This window comes from Brassica napus, chromosome C7 (genome assembly GCF_020379485.1).
Source record: "Brassica napus cultivar Da-Ae chromosome C7, Da-Ae, whole genome shotgun sequence".
Taxonomy (NCBI): Eukaryota; Viridiplantae; Streptophyta; class Magnoliopsida; order Brassicales; family Brassicaceae; genus Brassica; species Brassica napus.
In genome coordinates, this window is record NC_063450.1 from 44454210 (window position 1) to 44472365 (window position 18156).

An 18156-nucleotide genomic window follows, 5' to 3' on the forward strand; every position below is an offset into this window, starting at 1 on the left:
CCTCATCTGGAACCTTTCCATAAAGACTGTAATCCCCACCATTCTGATCCGTTTCACCAACAATAGAATTATCAGCATCCTCCTCCCCATTTTCCTCCTCCCCATCTTGATTTTCATCTTCAACAAACTCATTATCACCAACATCTTCATCATCACCACCAACATCTTCTTCCCATTCACCAGCTTCATCATTATCACCAACATCTTTTTCCCATTCACCAGCTTCATCAATATCCCTTTTCTCTGAAACCGTTTCGACCTTGCTGCGGCTTGATACACAAAGACATACTCTATGGGTTTTGAGTATCTCCAGCAAGTTTCGAACTTGTCTATCACTTGTAACATGAATGGGAAGACTGCCTGGAGCCATCATCATTTCTGCTGGTAATGAGTAGCTAATCTCCACACTCACTGTTCTCATGTCCAGGTTATAATCTTCTTGAGCCATTGCAACAAGTTCAGCATGTGTTGAATCTTCATTCAATAAAAACAATCTTGCTCCTTTGAGATCATCAACCACAAAATCCCAACGGAAATCTCTCAACAACCATTCTCCATACACTGCATGTAACTGAAAAATCATCTGCAAATATTCAAAATAAAACACATTAGTAAACATAGAGAAAATGAAGAAGTTCAATAAACATTGCCGCAGACGACTTAGCATTAAGTCGTCCAGAAGACTTAAAGGTAAGTCGTCTAAAGAGGTCACTTTTGCAATTGAAAATTAAAAGGGACGACTTAATTCTAAGTCGTCCGGCTTTGTTTGTTAAAAAAAAAACTTCAGACGACTTATATATAAGTCGTCTACGAGAAACGGGCTAGTTTTGCATTTGACCGAATCGTGTCAGATCTTTGACTATTTCTGGACGACTTATAATTCAGTCGTCTCTGGGAAAGTTAAAATTTCAATATTTTATGAAAACTTGACGACTTACGTGTAAGTCGTCCTAAGGTTAGTTTTGTAATTGAAAAATAAAACTTGAAATTTAACTTTCTCCAGACGACTTAGATGAAAGTCGTCCAGCTAAACGACTTAATTTAAGGTCGTCCGGGATAAGCAAGGTTTGACCAGAAAATTGGGAAAAATTCTGGACGACTTTGCTTTCCCCGGACGACTTTAAATTAAGTCTTCTGGAGGGACGACTTTATATTAAGTCGTCTGGTTAAAGTTAAATTATGAAGTTTTATTTTTCAATTACAAAACTAACCTAGGACGACTTACACGTAAGTCGTCAAGTTTTCATAAAATATTAAAATTTTAACTTTCCCAGAGACGACTGAATTATAAGTCGTCCAGAAATAGTCAAAGATCTGACACGATTCGGTCAAATGCAAAACTAGCCCGTTTCTCGTAGACGACGTATATATAAGTCGTCTGGAGTGTTTTTTTTAACAAACAAAGCTGGACGACTTAATTTAAGTCGTCCGTTTGACCAGAAGACTCATCAGTAAGTCTTCTACATACAGATGACTTACTAGTAAGTCTTCTACGCGAACAGATCTTGAAAAAAAATTCAAATTCGTACCTTAAACTAGGTGAGATGACTTCGTTTGCACACAGGGTCTTCTCCAACCACCCAGAACCTCAAACGAAAGCAACCGTAAGTAAAAACGAAAGAAATATGGCTCTGTCAACCATAGCCCATATTTTGAATCAAAAGCTTGAGTTTTTTGGATGAATATAGAGAGAAAGTGAAAGAAATGTTGTTTTTAGTTCATAACAATTGAAACAGAGAGAGTGTAAAGAGATTTACGTGCATTAAAGGGCATTAAAAGCTCCAAACAGTTCGTACAAGGTTGTTGCCACTATTCATTGCAGTGGCAATATTGTAAATACTTGAAGAAGATGAGGTTGAGACAGTAAAGAAGCCATTTTCGAAAAAAAAACAAAAACAAAATGTTAATGGCATTTTCGTAGATAAAATGCAGGTGTGGGGTTAAAATCTCAAAAAAAAAGGAGTCAAAAGAAAATGTTAGTTTTCTGTTTGACTCCAAGTTTTGAGTCACTTTTGCAAAAAGCCCTTATATATTTTCTAATAATTTTTCACCACTGAAATTTAATCAATTCAAATATTTTCATTTAATGTTTTTTTAAAGTATAAAAAAAGTTACTTTAAACATATAGAAAATATATCTTTGTGGAACAAATAAAAAATTTAAAACATCTTACTTTCGGGAACAGAGGGAGTACAACAATTTTTCTTTTGTTTGACAGATATGAATCTATTAATCATTAAATTTTATGTGCCAAATAGAAAATATTTATTTCATACTCCCTCTGTTTTATAATAAGTGTCATTTAAACACATTTCACGCAAATTAAGAAACTAACAAAATATAATCTACCCTCATTTATAATACAACTATTTAAAGAAAATAATTTAAATAATCATCTATTGGTTATTTAAAAAGGTAAGAAAGTGATTCAATGTGAAAACTTGCATTGGAAATGTAGAATGACATTTATTTTGAAACAAAATAAAAAAAAACTAAAATGACAATCTCTATGAAACAGTTTACGTTTCTTATTTCCTAGGAAAGATAAGTTGTTGAGTAGTTCGGTGGAAAGTGAAGCACACATTCATTTCTACAGAAGAGATTAATGCTGATCCGAATGCCTATTTACTCTATCCAACTACCACGCTTCTTCAGCTTTGTAATCTACGTATATTGTTTCCATCGATTAACATTTTTCCCTAGTCTTGAGTAAAGATGCACTTACATAGTAGCATGTCTCACAAGTCAAATGCGTATTTCTCACCATTATATTTTCTTGATGTCTACAAGTAGAGTGAAAAATATATCACAGTTGTGGCCACCATAAATGTAAAACATAAATGCAAAAAAAAACTGGTGTGTTGATTCAAACGAGACCTTAATGTTTTCTTTTGTTCAGGAGTCAGGACAATGATTGAACATTATATCTTATAAAATTGTGGTAAAATAATCATGATTTTAAATGTTAATCAACATTATTGACTGAAAACAAACTAGTTCATGTGTGTAGCTCTCACCATCTTTGTTAATTCATTGTTTATAAATGCTACTAGTATCACCCGCCGTCAATTTTAGTGACTTTAATTTTTTTCTAAACGTGTTACTGACTTTAATTTTTTTAACATGTTATAATCTTCAATAAGTTCAGTAAACGTACTATAAATTTGCAAAATTAATTACATGAAATGATTAGAAATTTAATTTAAAATTTGCTAACACTAAAAAAAGTAAAGAAGATGTGTTCCAAAAAAAAAGTAAAAAAAAATATTGTTTACCTAAATTCTGAATGGTCAAGCGTTTTGCAACTCTATGTACTATTCCATTCGTCTTCGACCTTCTCCAACTCAGAACATATCTCTTCTTCTTTAATACAAAGATTGATGCTTAATTTTTTTGTTTACACAGATTGCAACATAAGTTTCATACAAACACGTTATGAAACTTAGTGAGAAATCTGCCATACAAAAATAATTCATGCGATGAATGAAAAAAATTCAAATTGATGTAGAAAAAGAAAAAAAGTACGAAGAAACCCGTTAGAACTAAGACATGTTTGTAGAAAAATTTATTTTATAGTTCGATGCACAAAAAGAGATGATTTTATAGTTTATTCATATTAGCCTAACCAGTTTACTTGAAAAAATGGAGATCGTGGCTACAATTGAGGAATACGTTTTAGATATATGAAACTTTATTTTTTTTCTTCCTTTACTCGACACATGCGGTTTTATTTTTCATCTGAGCAAAGCATAACCGTATCGATAATACATTTTAATTTTGTTTTAAAAATTAATTTGAAGTATAAGCCATGTGTCAAAATTTAATTAGTGATGTGACTTGTGTTTTAGTTTATAAAGGATTAAAATGAACTCTTAGGTCAGAAGAAATGGTTAAGTGATTCATTGGATTGTCGGTCAATTTGTCGACCATGCCCCATCCGTAGTTTTGGAAGAGAAATGGGTGTGAGACGACTTTTATGCTAAACCCATCTCATTCACTGAATTAGGTGAACTGTCTATCAGCTTGTTGATTCTGTCAATTACTTCCAAAAGTCGAAAATAAATAGAGAATACCATAATATAAACAAAATCATATTCACGTATTTTATTATATTTTATATCACAACTCATTTATCCATTATGACAAACAGACAAAGGGTGGATGTAATAGAAGATATGGGTTTCTTTTAGATATATCTTTTATGAATTCTTGGTCTGGACTCTTTTAGATATCATTACCAACTCTTTTAAATTGTATGAAAATGTTGTTGGAGTTGTTAGGATATTATGATACATCAGTTGTATACCTTTTAATAGTGTAAATCTCTGTTCCCCTAATTCTAGGAATCATGAGATGTATACAAAGCAATGGTTTCTCTAGTTTAGACTAAGTTATTTGGTTTGTTTTCTTTCTGATAATTTTAATTTATACGATACGACGTTCCAAAACATTTTATTCAACCGCAAGCTTTGGTGTTGTTGTACTCCTGATTCAAAACTCTGTGGCATGAGTGTTTTATGCTATAAATGGTGTCAACTGGCTCCAGGCCATAAGAGAGATTATGATCCAATGTTCAAACTCCTCATATTTAACCAAAAAAAAAACATATTATTCGTAGTTAAAATAGTCACAGTTAGATGTGAAACTATTATTAGTCCATCAGATACCTGGTACACCCGATCATGTCAGTGGATGATATCTCTATTAATTACTTCCAATTCACATGAAAAATCAAGTTAAAAACTACTAAAATAACATTAAAAAGTTCCGGAAGGTGTGCATGATGCATGCAGCAGAATCGATAGGTTTAAGTTCGGACTGGTACTATGCGCGGTAGAGGCCCACTAAAAGCCCGTTTTGTAGTCTCTCGGATGAATGAATCAATCATGGCCAATGGATTTACAAGTCTAATAATTAGGGGGTGCCGACCAATCATCGAGGTGGAAATAAAATAAAAAGTCCCCCAACGACAAAGGTCAGTTTCGTAATTAAACGCAAAACTTGCAGCCTTTCTCTCTCCTCGCCGACAAAATTCACCCGATTGCTTTCCTTCTCCTCCGTCTCTATCTCTCCGATCACATTCGAACCGTGACTGCTCGATTTCATTGGCCGTAGGTTAGTCCCCCACCTTCTTCTTCGCCCGCTTGCTTTAGCATCTAAAGGCGCCGTCAAAGGTTTAGGTTTTCGTTTTGTTTTCTCCGTTGCAGGTCTCAGCTTATGTGTTGTTACTTGCGCTGCAGTCAATAAATATTTTGCCTTTTCATTGTCACTGTGTTGTTTGAGCTTTTAAAGGACTTGACTTTTTTGCAACACAAGAAACTTTCTTTTCTGGATAGTAACCTTTTTTTTCAAAAAGGGGTGGGCTTTAAGTTAAATGTAGATTCAAACCCTTTTTTGAGTTTTGAGTTTTTTTTTTCTTTTTGCAGTTTATTTAACCTCAAAGTGAAAAACTTTTGAAGTAATCAATGTAATGGAAGATAAGAGATGATCAGTTGCCGTGGGAGATAATACAGTACAAAAGATGTCATGGATGAAAGGTAAATCATCTGGTTGGACTGCCTTTGTTCTCAAGCAGAGACAGAAACAAGGTATCGAAAGCGAGATTGAGGATGATCCATTCCCGCCTGTTTCAACTAGTGTCAATCCACCACCCTTAGATGTCAGAGGAAAGCTGATCAGAAGAAACCATGAACCTTCTGACAAGTCTTTCTCTTCATTGCTCTTACCTCCTTCGAAGTTTCCAGCATTGACAGAGAATAATAAGGATTGCAGAAGCAAACCTAGCTCTTTGACTCCAAGTCATGATTCTGCCTTCATCAAGCTGAAGGAGATGAACAGATGGGCAGATGATAACTTGATAAGGGATATACTGTTATCCACTGAAGATAATTTTGAGATGGCCTTTGACTTTTTGCAAGGAATGGCTTCTACTGATCATTCAGCAGAGAAAGGTAACAGTGAGGTTCCAACTAATAGACAATCCGAACATAGAATATCTGGGAGAACTGTTACAAGTTCGGTGGATATGTCTGCAATGTCTACATATGAGAATGGTCACAAGTATGATCTGCAAGAGAATGGTGGAAGCTCGTTTCTGGTGAATGCATATGACAATGAAAAAACACCTGATGATGTTTCTGAACTAGGTAGTATCATTCAGCGGCTTCAGTCCATTCCTATAGCACCTGAATGGGAAGAAGATGACCTCTACTTGACTCATCGAAAGGATGCACTGAAAATGATGAGGTACACAAAGACCTTCTATCCTCTGTATGCTGAGTTGTTTATAATTAACATTGAAGTTAATCTATCACTTGATTTATTTTGTCTACCTAATTCAGAGTTCATGTTTTGAATTTAGTTTCCAAACTTGATTGCTTTAAGATGAGTATGTACCATCACCTATTTGAGAAGCTACTCCCTTTTTCTTTTAAACAGATCCGCCTCAAACCATTCCAGAGCTGCCCAAAATGCTTTTATGAGAAATGATCATGTTTCTGCTAAGCATCATTCAGAGAAGGCAAGAGAGGATTGGTCAACAGCTGAGAAGCTAAATGCTGAGGCAGCCAATAAGATCTTAGGTATAACAAACAGGAATAACGACATATGGAAGCTGGACCTGCATGGTCTCCACGCAGCAGAAGCTGTTCAAGTGTTGCAAGAACGTTTGCAAAAAATCGAAGGTCAGTTCACAGTGAACCGTTCAGTATCACCAAATAGAGGTAGGTCAATGAACGCAGCTCTGCGTTCTCCGTCACAAGAGCCTTGTGGTAGATTAGATGTGGAAGGCCTGGACCGTCATAGAGCTTCTTCCAGAGAACTAAGGAACTCATTGCAGGTTGTAACAGGTATGTCGATTTTCTGTTGATGAAGTATCAAAGTTAACTGATATTTCCAATTTTTTTTTGTCTGTGACAGCGAAGTTCTTGTGTCCTTTGTAGGTATTGGTAAACACAGTCGCGGACATGCTTCACTTCCTCAAGCTGTGAAGACATTCTTAGAAGATAACAGGTGAAAAAGAAAAATATATTTGGACTTTCTTTATTTATCAGTAGTATAAACAAGTAGCTGAGTAATGGAATGTTGCTTTATCAGGTACAGGTTTGATGAGACAAGACCAGGTGTTATCACAGTGCGGCCTAAATTCAGACACAGCTGAATATATGTTACTTATATGTAACTTCATTGTTGTTGTATCATATCACCTTAATAACTTATTATTCATCTTTGTAACAAAGCCGCTGTGGCTAATTGTTTAGTGTGATCAAACAGGTGGACAAGATAGACTGTAATGTGACTGCAGAGCAGTGATAGTTGGAATGATCAAATGTAATATTATAAACAAGGGACAAAGATTGTTTGTTTTTTTTTCTCTCATGAATGAATTGTTTATGTAAGCTGTTATAAGCCAGAGCTCAAAACAATAAATTATATACAAAAAAAATCTCATTTGTGAAACAAAAATCCTCTCCTCTTTCCCTTCTTTCTCTGTAGAGACTGCAAAATTAGCAAGTCAGAGTATAAGTGACCTTTGCTTGTATCTACACAACAATGGCAGCTGCATTTTTGCAATGTAGTGAAAGAGAGAATGAATTTACCCTCATGTTAAATAATCTCAAGGTGAGTACTATTGTATCTCTTGAGCTGCCAAAGAAAACAGAACATCAATAGCTTTGTAATGGGATATGTAACAGAGACATGGAATGAACAATAGGAACACACAAAACCGCATCACAATGTGACTCTCTTTCCCTATTAACCTAATTAACCATTTTCAGGCTCATAGTTTTCTCTTTGTAAGAAGGTTAAGTTGTAGTTACCAGCTAAGGTCTGTTGATCCATGATCTGCTCGCAAGGAATATGATCCATGATCTGCTCGCAAGGAATATTCACTACCATCAGAAGCAACTATAACAAATTCTTCAGGCTGCCCAAACGGAACGGTTACCTAGAGAGATATCAGAAGAGGGATTTTACTATTAGTTCAAAGCTCGGTGCGTTCCCTATTTATGTTAAACCAACCAAGACAAAAGTCATTTAACATAACTTATTTTATGAGAAGAAAGGACAGAAACAGAGAAGGCATAAATCTTACAGCATTAGAAGATGAGAACTTTTCAGCAGCTATGATATCGTTATTATTACACTTGATACTGTAACCTTCTCTCTTTATAGACAACGTAGCTTCTTCCCATATATCTAGGAAACCAGTCTGTTCAAATCCACATGCATGTTGATGTATTAATCCAAAAGACAAAAGATACATAGCCCAAACATAGAAGTTCAAAAAGGAAAATTTTATACCGAAACAGAAACTTTGTATGAAGCATGACCACTCTGAAGATTCTTCTCTATATGGCTCTGCATCTCTGGATCTGTGAAAATAAAAGAAGATTACTGCTACCTATATTTATATGCCAAAAAATATCGTTGAGTTCTCCAGGAATGCTTCAGATTCAAGGGAACCACAGATAAGATACACTTACGGCAAGTTATCTTCCGATTTTCATTGGCAAAGACCTTGACAAGCTCCCCCTGAAATCAGAAAGTCTATATCAAGATTCTAAAAATATCACAATGCTTTCACAGAAAACAGTTACCCCCAAAAATAATCCTTATTCATATACAAAGATATTAACCTTGCGGTTCCTGTCATCCAAAGGCAGAACTTCAATAGCAAGATATAAATCAACATCATCAGCAGTGACAAGATAATTTGGCTGCTTTGCTCCTGCATTAGAAAATTTCGTATCTCCATATCAAGTTAAAAGGAAGAAAAAAAATAGGAAAGGGAAACTTCAAGCCTTCAAGAATAAAAAATAGATGTATACCATCAATGTAATTCACAGATCCATCTTCTAGATGACATACCCACTGCAAATTGATGAAGAGAAAGATAGACTTAGATGCAAATCAACAAAAATAAGAAAGCACTCCCTTCTTCTCTTACAGTACGTACCTCAAAGTTACAGCTTGTTGTTCCATTAACGGAGTAACCACAAGCCTGAAGCTCATGTCCAGGATAAGGTTCTCCTGAAATTTGAAGATCCTCTATAGCTGGTAACGGGCCATCAATATCATCATCCCCACCTGTAGACAGTGGTTCAAAATAAAGAGACATGTCAAAGGCCGTAATGGGATTAATAATATGCCATTATGATTAATTCATTTACCCTCAGAAGGGGAGGAGGACGGTTCTTCACGAACGGGGGACAAAATAGGAGAATTTGAGGAGCTAGGAGCATCAGACGCAGGGACATATGGTTGATTTTTGGTATCTGACTGTCCTTCTGCATCGTCCATAACTATCTTGCTGGGAGGCTCACGAAATTTAACATGCTTGGTTGGAGCTTCGTCTACTACATGCTTGGTTGGAGCTTCGTCTACTTGCTTCCAACCACTAGGTTCTTCTTCACTAGTACCTGCTTGCCGAGGCATCTCAAAGGCAGCCGACTGACTGGTACACATGAAACAAAATTTATCATCTAACCATTCAACATCATCTGCAATGAATACAGTGCATACAACCAGGAGATCACTAAGAAACGTCATGAAGCTACAGGTTGTTCATATACTCAATAACCGTATCCAAAAAAAGTAAGAACAAAAAAATAAAAAGGATAGAGTTAATTGATCTGTAAAATGGCACCTAGTGACAGATCAAGTCAAAAAACGGTAAGAAAAGAACAGCACCTTATATAGCCAATGACTAATCTGATTCTTTTGAGAACTGAGATCATCATATCGCACAGAGGAGACATGAATTTAGAAAAACTAAGCACAGGAAAAAAAAAAATCCTTTGAACAATCAACGTGCAGGAAGAGGGATATTAAGAATAAATTAGCCTATAACAAGAAAATTTCAGGGTCAATAGTCAAGTTAAATCAAATAACTTGTCAGCGTGATTTATGCGTCAAGACCCAACAATTAAAGTCAAGAGTCATCGCTAAATTGAGTCAAATGACTTGTAAGACAACTTTAAGAGTCAATGATCAATAACAAACAAAGAGGCAAGATGTCACAGACTTGTTCCTTCCTAACGATACATGTGGCAGTAACTCCTTTTCTCCCCTCCCGGGTAGCTAAGTCAGCCCTCCGGATTAGGCCCGGCCCTAAGAAAGAGGAAAGATGCTAAATGTTTTGCTTGTAGTTATTTGGATGATTTACAAGTGAAGGAACCCAACTAGGTGATCCATATATTCAATGCTCTACCAACTACATGTAAAGGTTTCATGAAATATTGAATAGGTTCTCGCAGTTTGCATACAGTTTGGAACAAGAATCTTTGCAGTGACAAACTCACCCGTTCACCGGAGATGAAAACTTATTAGGACCATCAAGACGGTAACTCCCCATAGTTGAGCTACTTGGCTCATCTTGATGCCAGCGCTTCGAACCCCAGTCTGTGGCTGCTTGGTCATGGGAATATAGGGAATCCTTTGTCTGGTGGAAACACAGAAGCAAATTTAAGACTCAGTTCATTCAAGCTTATGAAATAACACTGAGGAGTATGAACATACTGAGTGGGTTAACGCTACACCAGCTGCGCGAGATGGGGCCAAATGGGAATCATTTGAGTGGTTCACATCTGACTGCCAAGGTGCTAATTGATATTCTGGCTCTTTTAACTTTGACTCAGTAAGAAGGAGCTTCTCTTGTAGATGCTTAAACAGAACCTGAAGACAAATAACCATACCTATAAATGTCATTCACTACTTTTAACAGGATACAAAATGCAAGAAAAACTTCACTATCAAATATATATTGAAAAGGGGAATATAATCGGTCATTTGACTTCCTATCCAAATTTTCTATGTTCTCTGCCTCTCCAAGACTCCTCATATTTCTACGAGATAGCAAGTGCTTATGCTTCTTTATCCACTAAGCTCAAAACTATGTAACCGCTCTGTTAATCAAATGATAGGATACACTCAAATGGCCATTTGCATTACTAAAAACGATGCATTGTTTCAAAATAAGCCGCTGAGAGGAAACAAAAGGCCATCAATAGTTACTCATTTTTGGCTGTTTTATACTAAATATTTTCTGCAGTTTATTTTGGTTCTATTAACATCAACGGATGTGAATTGGTTCTGAAATCAACGGATTAGAATTGGTTCTAGATTCTGACAGAAGTTCTGATAAAGCCATATAAGATAACAAGAAGCAGCACTTTTGAGGTTGGAACTGACCTTCACATTGCTAACAATAGACTGTGCATCAGAAACTTGTGGTTGTAGAGAATACTCCGATAGAAGAGGCAACAAGTATGATACAAATGTAGATCTCTCTTGCTGTGTAGCCTGGAAAAAACAGAAAGGCACATTTTACTTCAATTTAAAACTAACCAGATCTAGCACAGTTATATATACCATTAGCACTATGTAGTAGTCCAAAAATTGATGACACTGAGAAATAACTTGATCGAAATTGAAGGTATTCACCAAAGATAGATAGTACATATGAGGATTAAAGATACAATACAAGACGATAGTACCTGTAACGCATATGTTAGGCGTATATTTTCCTCAATGATCTCTTGTCTGTAAGAGAGAGCTTTTGATGCAGCGTCAACAAGATCTTCTTGCTGTTGATCAAATGCCTGGTTTAAATTACAACAACAGAAACAAAAATATTTGAGCGCCCAAACAACTTCCAGAACTAAAAAGAGTTTAGTATGAGATGAATTAAACATATAAGTAAATAAAAAAAAGAAGGAAAGGCCAACCAGACGCATGTAGGCAATTCGCTTTTCCAGAACATATTTTTCATTGCGGATTTGAGCTTCCTAACAAAATACCTAAAATGTTAGTCAGATGATTTAGCACAAACTAGAGAGGAGCCATAAGCATCTATTATACTCCCAACTCAACCACAAATAAATCCCAAGTAACTACAAAAGTAAGTGACTTAAAGAGCCAATTGGCTAGCACGGCTCACCTTAACAGAAGAGTCAGTAAGATATCTCCTCAATTGTAAAATTTCTTGCTCTTGTTCCTGGACCTTGTGAATGAGGTCCTGAATAGGTACATACATAGTCAAGCAAATAAATTTTCATTCCACAAGAAGAAAACCAAGATGTAGTAAGTGTGATGGAGACCTGCTTCCCAGCATTGCCCGAATCATTTACTTCACCAACTGGCATTAATCGATGAGTAGATGAATTTATAAGTGTGTCATGCCCTCCTTCCAACTGCGTCCTATCAGGAAGCGGATCTTGAGAATTAAACTTGGTGTTCATAGAAATTCGGCTGAGCAAACATGGCAGAGTGGTAGTTTTTGAATTTCAGTACCTCATAGGAGATGATGAATAAAAATGAGAGGGACCAGCACCACCTATATCTCCTCTGTCAATGCCATTAACCATATCTTCCTCAGAGGGCCTTTCAAAACGATTGCTCACAGTAGCTTCTTCGCCGTTAGCATTCAAATGGGGGTGAACCACCATCATGCCTTGTGAATCAGCATCTGAAGCTTTGATCACATTCTGCTCCCAGTCAACAGGCTGGTGAACCAGGCGAGACACAGTAGTAGCATTTGAGTGATCTCCGGGATTAGATGTTTGGGGCAAGGATTCATCTGATTTCTAGGCAAGATAGCAAAACTAGCATGTAAATCACAAATAACCAAGGGAAAAGAACCTCAACAATTTTGCCAAATACTCGTCCTTTAACCAGAAAAAGAATGCATACGCAATATACTTACATATTTAGCTAGTTCCAGAATACTTCTCTCAAGTTCAGCCTTTAAACGGCTATTCTCCTCCACCTGCTTAGAGAAAAAAACACTATCTTAGATGACCAAAACACTCAGATGACAAACAAAAAACATCCGTATAGGTTGTCTCATCTGCTATTTTTTCTGTCTAGGCGTTCAAAAAAATCGGAGTACACACCCGCATAAACATTAGTCCTCTATAAGACGCCTCTAGCAATTTCTTGAACACTGGATCCAACCATCAACGTGCAGAGCAAAATAGTAAGAGACTACAATCTAGATTTGCTTATTCATCCTATAGGCATTCCCACAGCTAATTCTCTAACCCAACGCTAATAAATCAGATAAGCCATTCCAGGAATGGAGTGAATAATGAGTTCACAAATTGAATCAATTACAAAACAGAGACACAGACCTGCTGCTTGATGGTGGTTTCAGCTGCTTCAACAGCTTTGATGACCTGCAACAAGTTATCGTTTTTAAGGTTGTTTTCCTGCGAGCTAGACGAATCTTCAATACCCACTTTGGAAAATTTATCGGTAAGTCCCTCCTCATGGCCGTTCTCCATCCTCATCCCCCCCCCTTTTACTCGAACACCTGACTAAAATCCCCAATCAAACTGGAACAAAGGACTCTACTTTCCTCTCTCTCTCTCTCCCATGCTTCCTCCTCTTCACTCACATGATCAGCCTATCTCACACGAATCAAACAGGAAGAGCAAAAAGAAAAAAAAAAAACCCAGAAACCTCGAATCTCAAGCGTGTAGATTTGGAAGAAACGGTATGATTGAAGGACGAATCTCGCAATGAGGAAATGGGTTTGGAGCAAAAAAGAATGAAACTTTCCTCCCTGTGTCGTGGTCGTCTTCTTCAATCAATCTAATCTGTTTCAATCAGTTTTTTAATTCGAGAGCTGGTGTGGTGAGTGTGCTGACCTTGTCTTTAAATTATATACTACTTATTTTTAATAGTATAGATTAACATCGCTAATGATCATTTTTTTTATTTTTAATTACGTATCATCTGTAAATAGAATTGAGGATTTATTTTTATTTTTTTTTTTTGAATTAACAAAAAGTTTGAATCTTTATTATTATCTGCAACCAACTAACTGCTTTTACTTGATGTTTACTTCTCCAACTGCTTTTTCAAGTTAGGTTTTGATTATAAAAAGATGGAAGTTTTTGGTTAGTGACACTGCAGATTCTGCGCTCTGCGCTTTCTCCTCTCACATCCATACTTTGAAGACTGGAATCTCAGTGAAGTAGTTGTGTGTTGTCCTTTAGGGAAGGGAGTTCATAGAACCACAACACCTTCGTTGGATCACAATGCTGGTCATCTCGGTTGTTGTTCTTGTCCTCGTTAGCATCATCATCGATCAGATGGACGATCTCTAAAGGGTTTTGGTTGACCTTGAGGTGGCTTGTCGAGAACAGTCATATCTACTTCACTGATGGAGTTCTTGTTCTGTGTGATGTCATTTGCTGGCGGATCAGCTCCAAAATATCTCACTGCCATCTGCTTAACCATGAAAAGCAAACAAGAAGATAGAGACAAACGTAGGGACAGAAACTCATGAGGGAACTGTTTCAAGTACATACATTGTCAGAAACGCAAAAATGTTCATTGTAGAGTTTGTCAGAACACTTTTTTAAAATATTAGGGACAGAAACTCTTATATCACATGAAAACATACTGGACAGCTTATATATAACAGACACAAAAGTCAAAAGAGGGGAAGTAGATCTGATAACCAGACAGTAAAACACTCTTTTTAACACTTGACGCTGCATCACGATAGCTAATGAGGTGAGCGAAAGTACTTAGATGGAAAGCCCACTCGGTGCCTGCGTCGCTTATTGACAAAGAATTCCACCAACGGAGCAAAAACTGTGGATACTGCAGCCGCTGAGTACGCAACGACGAGGAGGCTCCAAAAGATGTCCTTGGCGGCGTCGTCTGAGCTCGGAAATGTAGTGAGGAAGGTTGCAACATTAGCAACAGCCAACAGATAAAGCCGCAATGGAAACATAGAGAACCTTCCACATGGGGAGTCCAACTATAAGGATCATGATCACGTATAGAGCTGAGAAAAAGGCAATTCCACTGTGGACATAAAAGTATACCGCAACGTAGAACGGCATTATCATCTTTCCAGCAATCTGACCGCTGTGGTCCTTTAACTCTGGGGAATTCTCCTGCCAAACCCCTCCCGGAGGACTGAGACCAGCTTGGTACGTAGCTGTAACAATCAGTATAGCCACCACAAGTATCACACTACGGCTGTCGCTGCTGTTTTGAGAACAATGTCTAGTTTTGCTAAGACTGGTCAGCCCCATTAGGCTAATCCGTTTCTCAATAGACGATGGTTTCTTGCTCAAATATCTCCAAGGAGTCGTCATTGCAGAACCACAAAGTAGTTTTTCTTTGACACCGCGGAGAAGCCTGCTTATTTTGGGGGAAACGAGGAGATTGTTGAGTTTGGAGTATGTCCAGTGCAGTCTTACCATCCAAGTTCTTGAGACGAATGTTTCATCCGGTTTGGCCCATGACCGGCCAGCCATGTGTATTTTCGATAAAAGGAGAGAGACATGTTACCTCAGTTTGATTAGTTAATGCAGCAATATGGAAGATTGTGTTACCGTCTTCATCCTTCCAGTCCAAGATGTCCTCCCTGTTCACTCTCTGAACCCATCCCAATAAAACCTTAAATGCCTCAAACTGATGATTCTTCACAGCAATGTGCAAGGCTGTCTCGCACTTAATCGTCAAATCTTCTACGGAAGAAGGACAAGCAAACAACAACTCACTCAACAACTCTGCATCACCTATTCGAGCCACGTGATGCAAAGGGGTGATCCTTCCTCTTCCCTTGATGCTGACTAAGCTGCTGTCAAGCGCTATAACCCTCTCACCATCCGAATATGGTTGGCTTGTAGTGCTAAATGCATTGAGCTAGAGAAGGCTTAAGGGTCATCAGTTCCATGGCGAAATGAGTTTGCCAATGTGTAGTGGCGTCTCACAAAAAGGCACTTTATCGAAATGTCCTAGAATATCTGGATCTTCAGCGTTCAACCCGTACAGTACAGTCTCTCGATATCCCCGTCTTGAGCTACCTTCTTCAATCTCTCATAGACATTCTCATCTTGAGTAACATCTGATACTCTATTAACGTCCACAACAATCGACATGACTTTGACCCAAGCTTTCTGCCTCCACAGTTTTTTTTTTCAGAGATCCTGCAAGACAGATTTGAAAACAAAACACAGTGTCTCCAATCAAAAGACTTTGTCATTTCTAGTACCAGACCACTCATCATGCATGAGGACTGATTATATTTTTTTTTAATTTGAGGTCAACTTATATACACAAACCATTTCTTTTATTTTGAATAATATTTTGATTATCAAATTTTTTTTTTGACATGTTTGTCGAAGTCTTGGTCTGGTTTGCTTGAGTGTACTCGGCTTGTTGGAACAAGGATGGGCAATGATCCACCTGTGGCTCTTGGATTGGATGTCCTCATCATACCCTTGTCCTTGAATTTTGTATATGCATTTAGATGGACTGACTGACTACATTTGGTTTGCATGTTTGCAAGTTAAAGCGTTCAACAGCATAGTGGTTGAAACAACCATTAATTCTTTTGTCACTGGTGTTTAGTCTTGTTAAGTACTAAATAATTGAAACTAAATAATTTCAAAAGTAGGGAATTGGGATCAACTGCTGAAATGCTCCTCTTCCATAAGATATTGACAAGCCCCAGAACTAACATATACTGTTGATATTGGGACCCGGAGTTCATATACCTCTGGGCTCTGGCACTGCAATCATAGCTGAAAATGGAAACAAAATACTTTACGAGGTACCAAAAAGGACGATCGCTGTTGTTCATTATCTTCCGAGCTGTCGATACACCTGATTCTCAACGTAATGCTTGGCAACAAGACCAGGGAGTTTGACTATGTTTTCTACATTTTGCTCCTAAACCGTTTCTGGTTATCTAATTTGGTGGTTAATAAGGTTGTTCTTCTGGTTCAATGGGAAAGGTTTACCGAATTGAGGTTGATTAAGAACTGGACAAGAGTAATAAGGCCCAGCTGATTATGAGATAATGTTCTGCACATAATGAAAGTCAAATGATACCTGCAATCCGTATTAAATTTGATTTTAAAATATATAGATTTTTTTTTTTCTTTCTCCCAAAACAACACGATCTAAATATGTTTCCAGACATTAAACAGCCTTTCACTGATTAATCGAAAGTATTGGCTACATTAGCAAATCGCAACTAACCAACTATGGTTCATGATTACTTCTTACAAACAAAAACTTAGTCTCTTCATACTAACTTTCTTATAAAGAGGCGTGTGTTTGTTTTTATTGGGTCAAATAATTTGCACAAGACGTGTTACAATGTATTAAGAACCTGCGATGAATATTCCACCCAGAGATTGTATCATTTATCTAAATATAATTTCAGAGTTTATTTAAGTAATACAAAAACAATAACAAAGCAATAATGGCTTTTTGATGTCCCAGCTTTTATAATGTAGAAGATGCTCTCTTTAACAATTCTTATACACGAAGCATCACTTGTCTGTTGGTCGAATTCTAAATTAAATGAACCAAACTAATTTCCCACTTCAATTATTTTTATAAATTCTTTATGGCATTAGTCCTTTTCGACGAGGGACCATCTTCCGTCTACCAACTTCTTCCACTAATCCTTCTCTAATCATCCTTTTAAATTATATTAAGGTTATTACTAAGCTAAACCATGATCAACTAAACATAGCATCATCGTCGTTTCTCTAACAGCTAGCTATTTTTAATCAAGAAAGGTTATAGTATATTGACAGCTAAGCTAAATCCATGTAAGAGTTTTGTTTGTTTGTTATATCATGTAGTCAGCATATTCGATGGCATCTAATAGTAACACGACATGGTAAATCGTAGTAGTTCAGCACCATTCACTTGGAATTATGATATCATTTCTAAATTTGGTATAACGGTGTTTGACTTTCTTAGTGATTTACAGCTTTTTCTTTTTAAAAATATTAGTTGTTTCGTGTCTCGTGATTTATATATAACAATACATTATATCAATAAATGATTTATCAAGAAAATATAAAGTGAAAGTCGGTGATTTAGGTGTTGTTTTTTTCAAAAGAGCTAATTGGTTACATATACATATGGAGATTGTATGTTTAACGTAGAAAACAAGCAAGATTGGTTATGAACTAATGGTTTATATTCTAAGTTATTTAAATCGCATTTATGTTATATGAATTCCATATTTCCATAACATTGGATGATGATCTGGATTTTTGTTTCTCATTGCAGTATGAATGAATTCTTTTATCATAAAAGAATTTCCATATAGCAAGAGTTTACTAAAGTTATATTAACTTTGGATAGTGTTGATAAACATTTTTA

General features: G+C 36.7%; 2 protein-coding genes and 1 pseudogene across 6 annotated transcripts; 1 reads left to right on the forward strand and 2 right to left on the reverse strand.

Annotated features, from left to right (window-relative positions):
• Positions 1-4899: 4899 nt before the first annotated feature.
• Positions 4900-7404, forward strand: LOC106348328. Of its 4 annotated transcripts, XM_048761991.1 has the most exons (6): positions 4934-5115; positions 5208-5358; positions 5427-6246; positions 6439-6848; positions 6942-7011; positions 7096-7404. In XM_048761991.1, the coding sequence occupies exons 3-6, from the start codon at positions 5522-5524 to the stop codon at positions 7157-7159; spliced, it is 1269 nt and encodes a 422-aa protein (XP_048617948.1). In that variant the 5' UTR covers positions 4934-5115; positions 5208-5358; positions 5427-5521; the 3' UTR covers positions 7160-7404. The 4 variants fall into 4 exon arrangements, with proteins under 4 accessions (XP_013643504.2, XP_022561933.1, XP_048617948.1 ...); XM_013788050.3 differs by lacking the exon at positions 5208-5358 and having other exon boundaries at positions 4900-5115; XM_022706212.2 differs by lacking the exon at positions 5208-5358 and having other exon boundaries at positions 4915-5111.
• Positions 7321-13658, reverse strand: LOC111207823. 2 transcript variants are annotated; one of them, XM_048761989.1, is made up of 20 exons: positions 13134-13657; positions 12707-12769; positions 12295-12587; positions 12102-12201; positions 11942-12019; positions 11730-11789; positions 11499-11603; positions 11194-11304; positions 10522-10677; positions 10305-10444; positions 9174-9457; positions 8960-9090; positions 8832-8874; positions 8640-8731; positions 8487-8535; positions 8305-8375; positions 8096-8212; positions 7821-7948; positions 7599-7644; positions 7321-7497 (listed from the first exon to the last, which is right to left on the reverse strand). In XM_048761989.1, the coding sequence occupies exons 1-20, from the start codon at positions 13290-13292 to the stop codon at positions 7447-7449; spliced, it is 2277 nt and encodes a 758-aa protein (XP_048617946.1). In that variant the 5' UTR covers positions 13293-13657; the 3' UTR covers positions 7321-7446. The 2 variants fall into 2 exon arrangements, with proteins under 2 accessions (XP_048617946.1, XP_048617947.1); XM_048761990.1 differs by lacking the exons at positions 7321-7497; positions 7599-7644; positions 7821-7948 and adding an exon at positions 7965-8003 and having other exon boundaries at positions 13134-13658.
• A 430-nt stretch (positions 13659-14088) lies between these two features.
• LOC111208099 lies at positions 14089-17740 on the reverse strand (annotated as a pseudogene).
• Between the last annotated feature and the right edge of the window lie 416 nt (positions 17741-18156).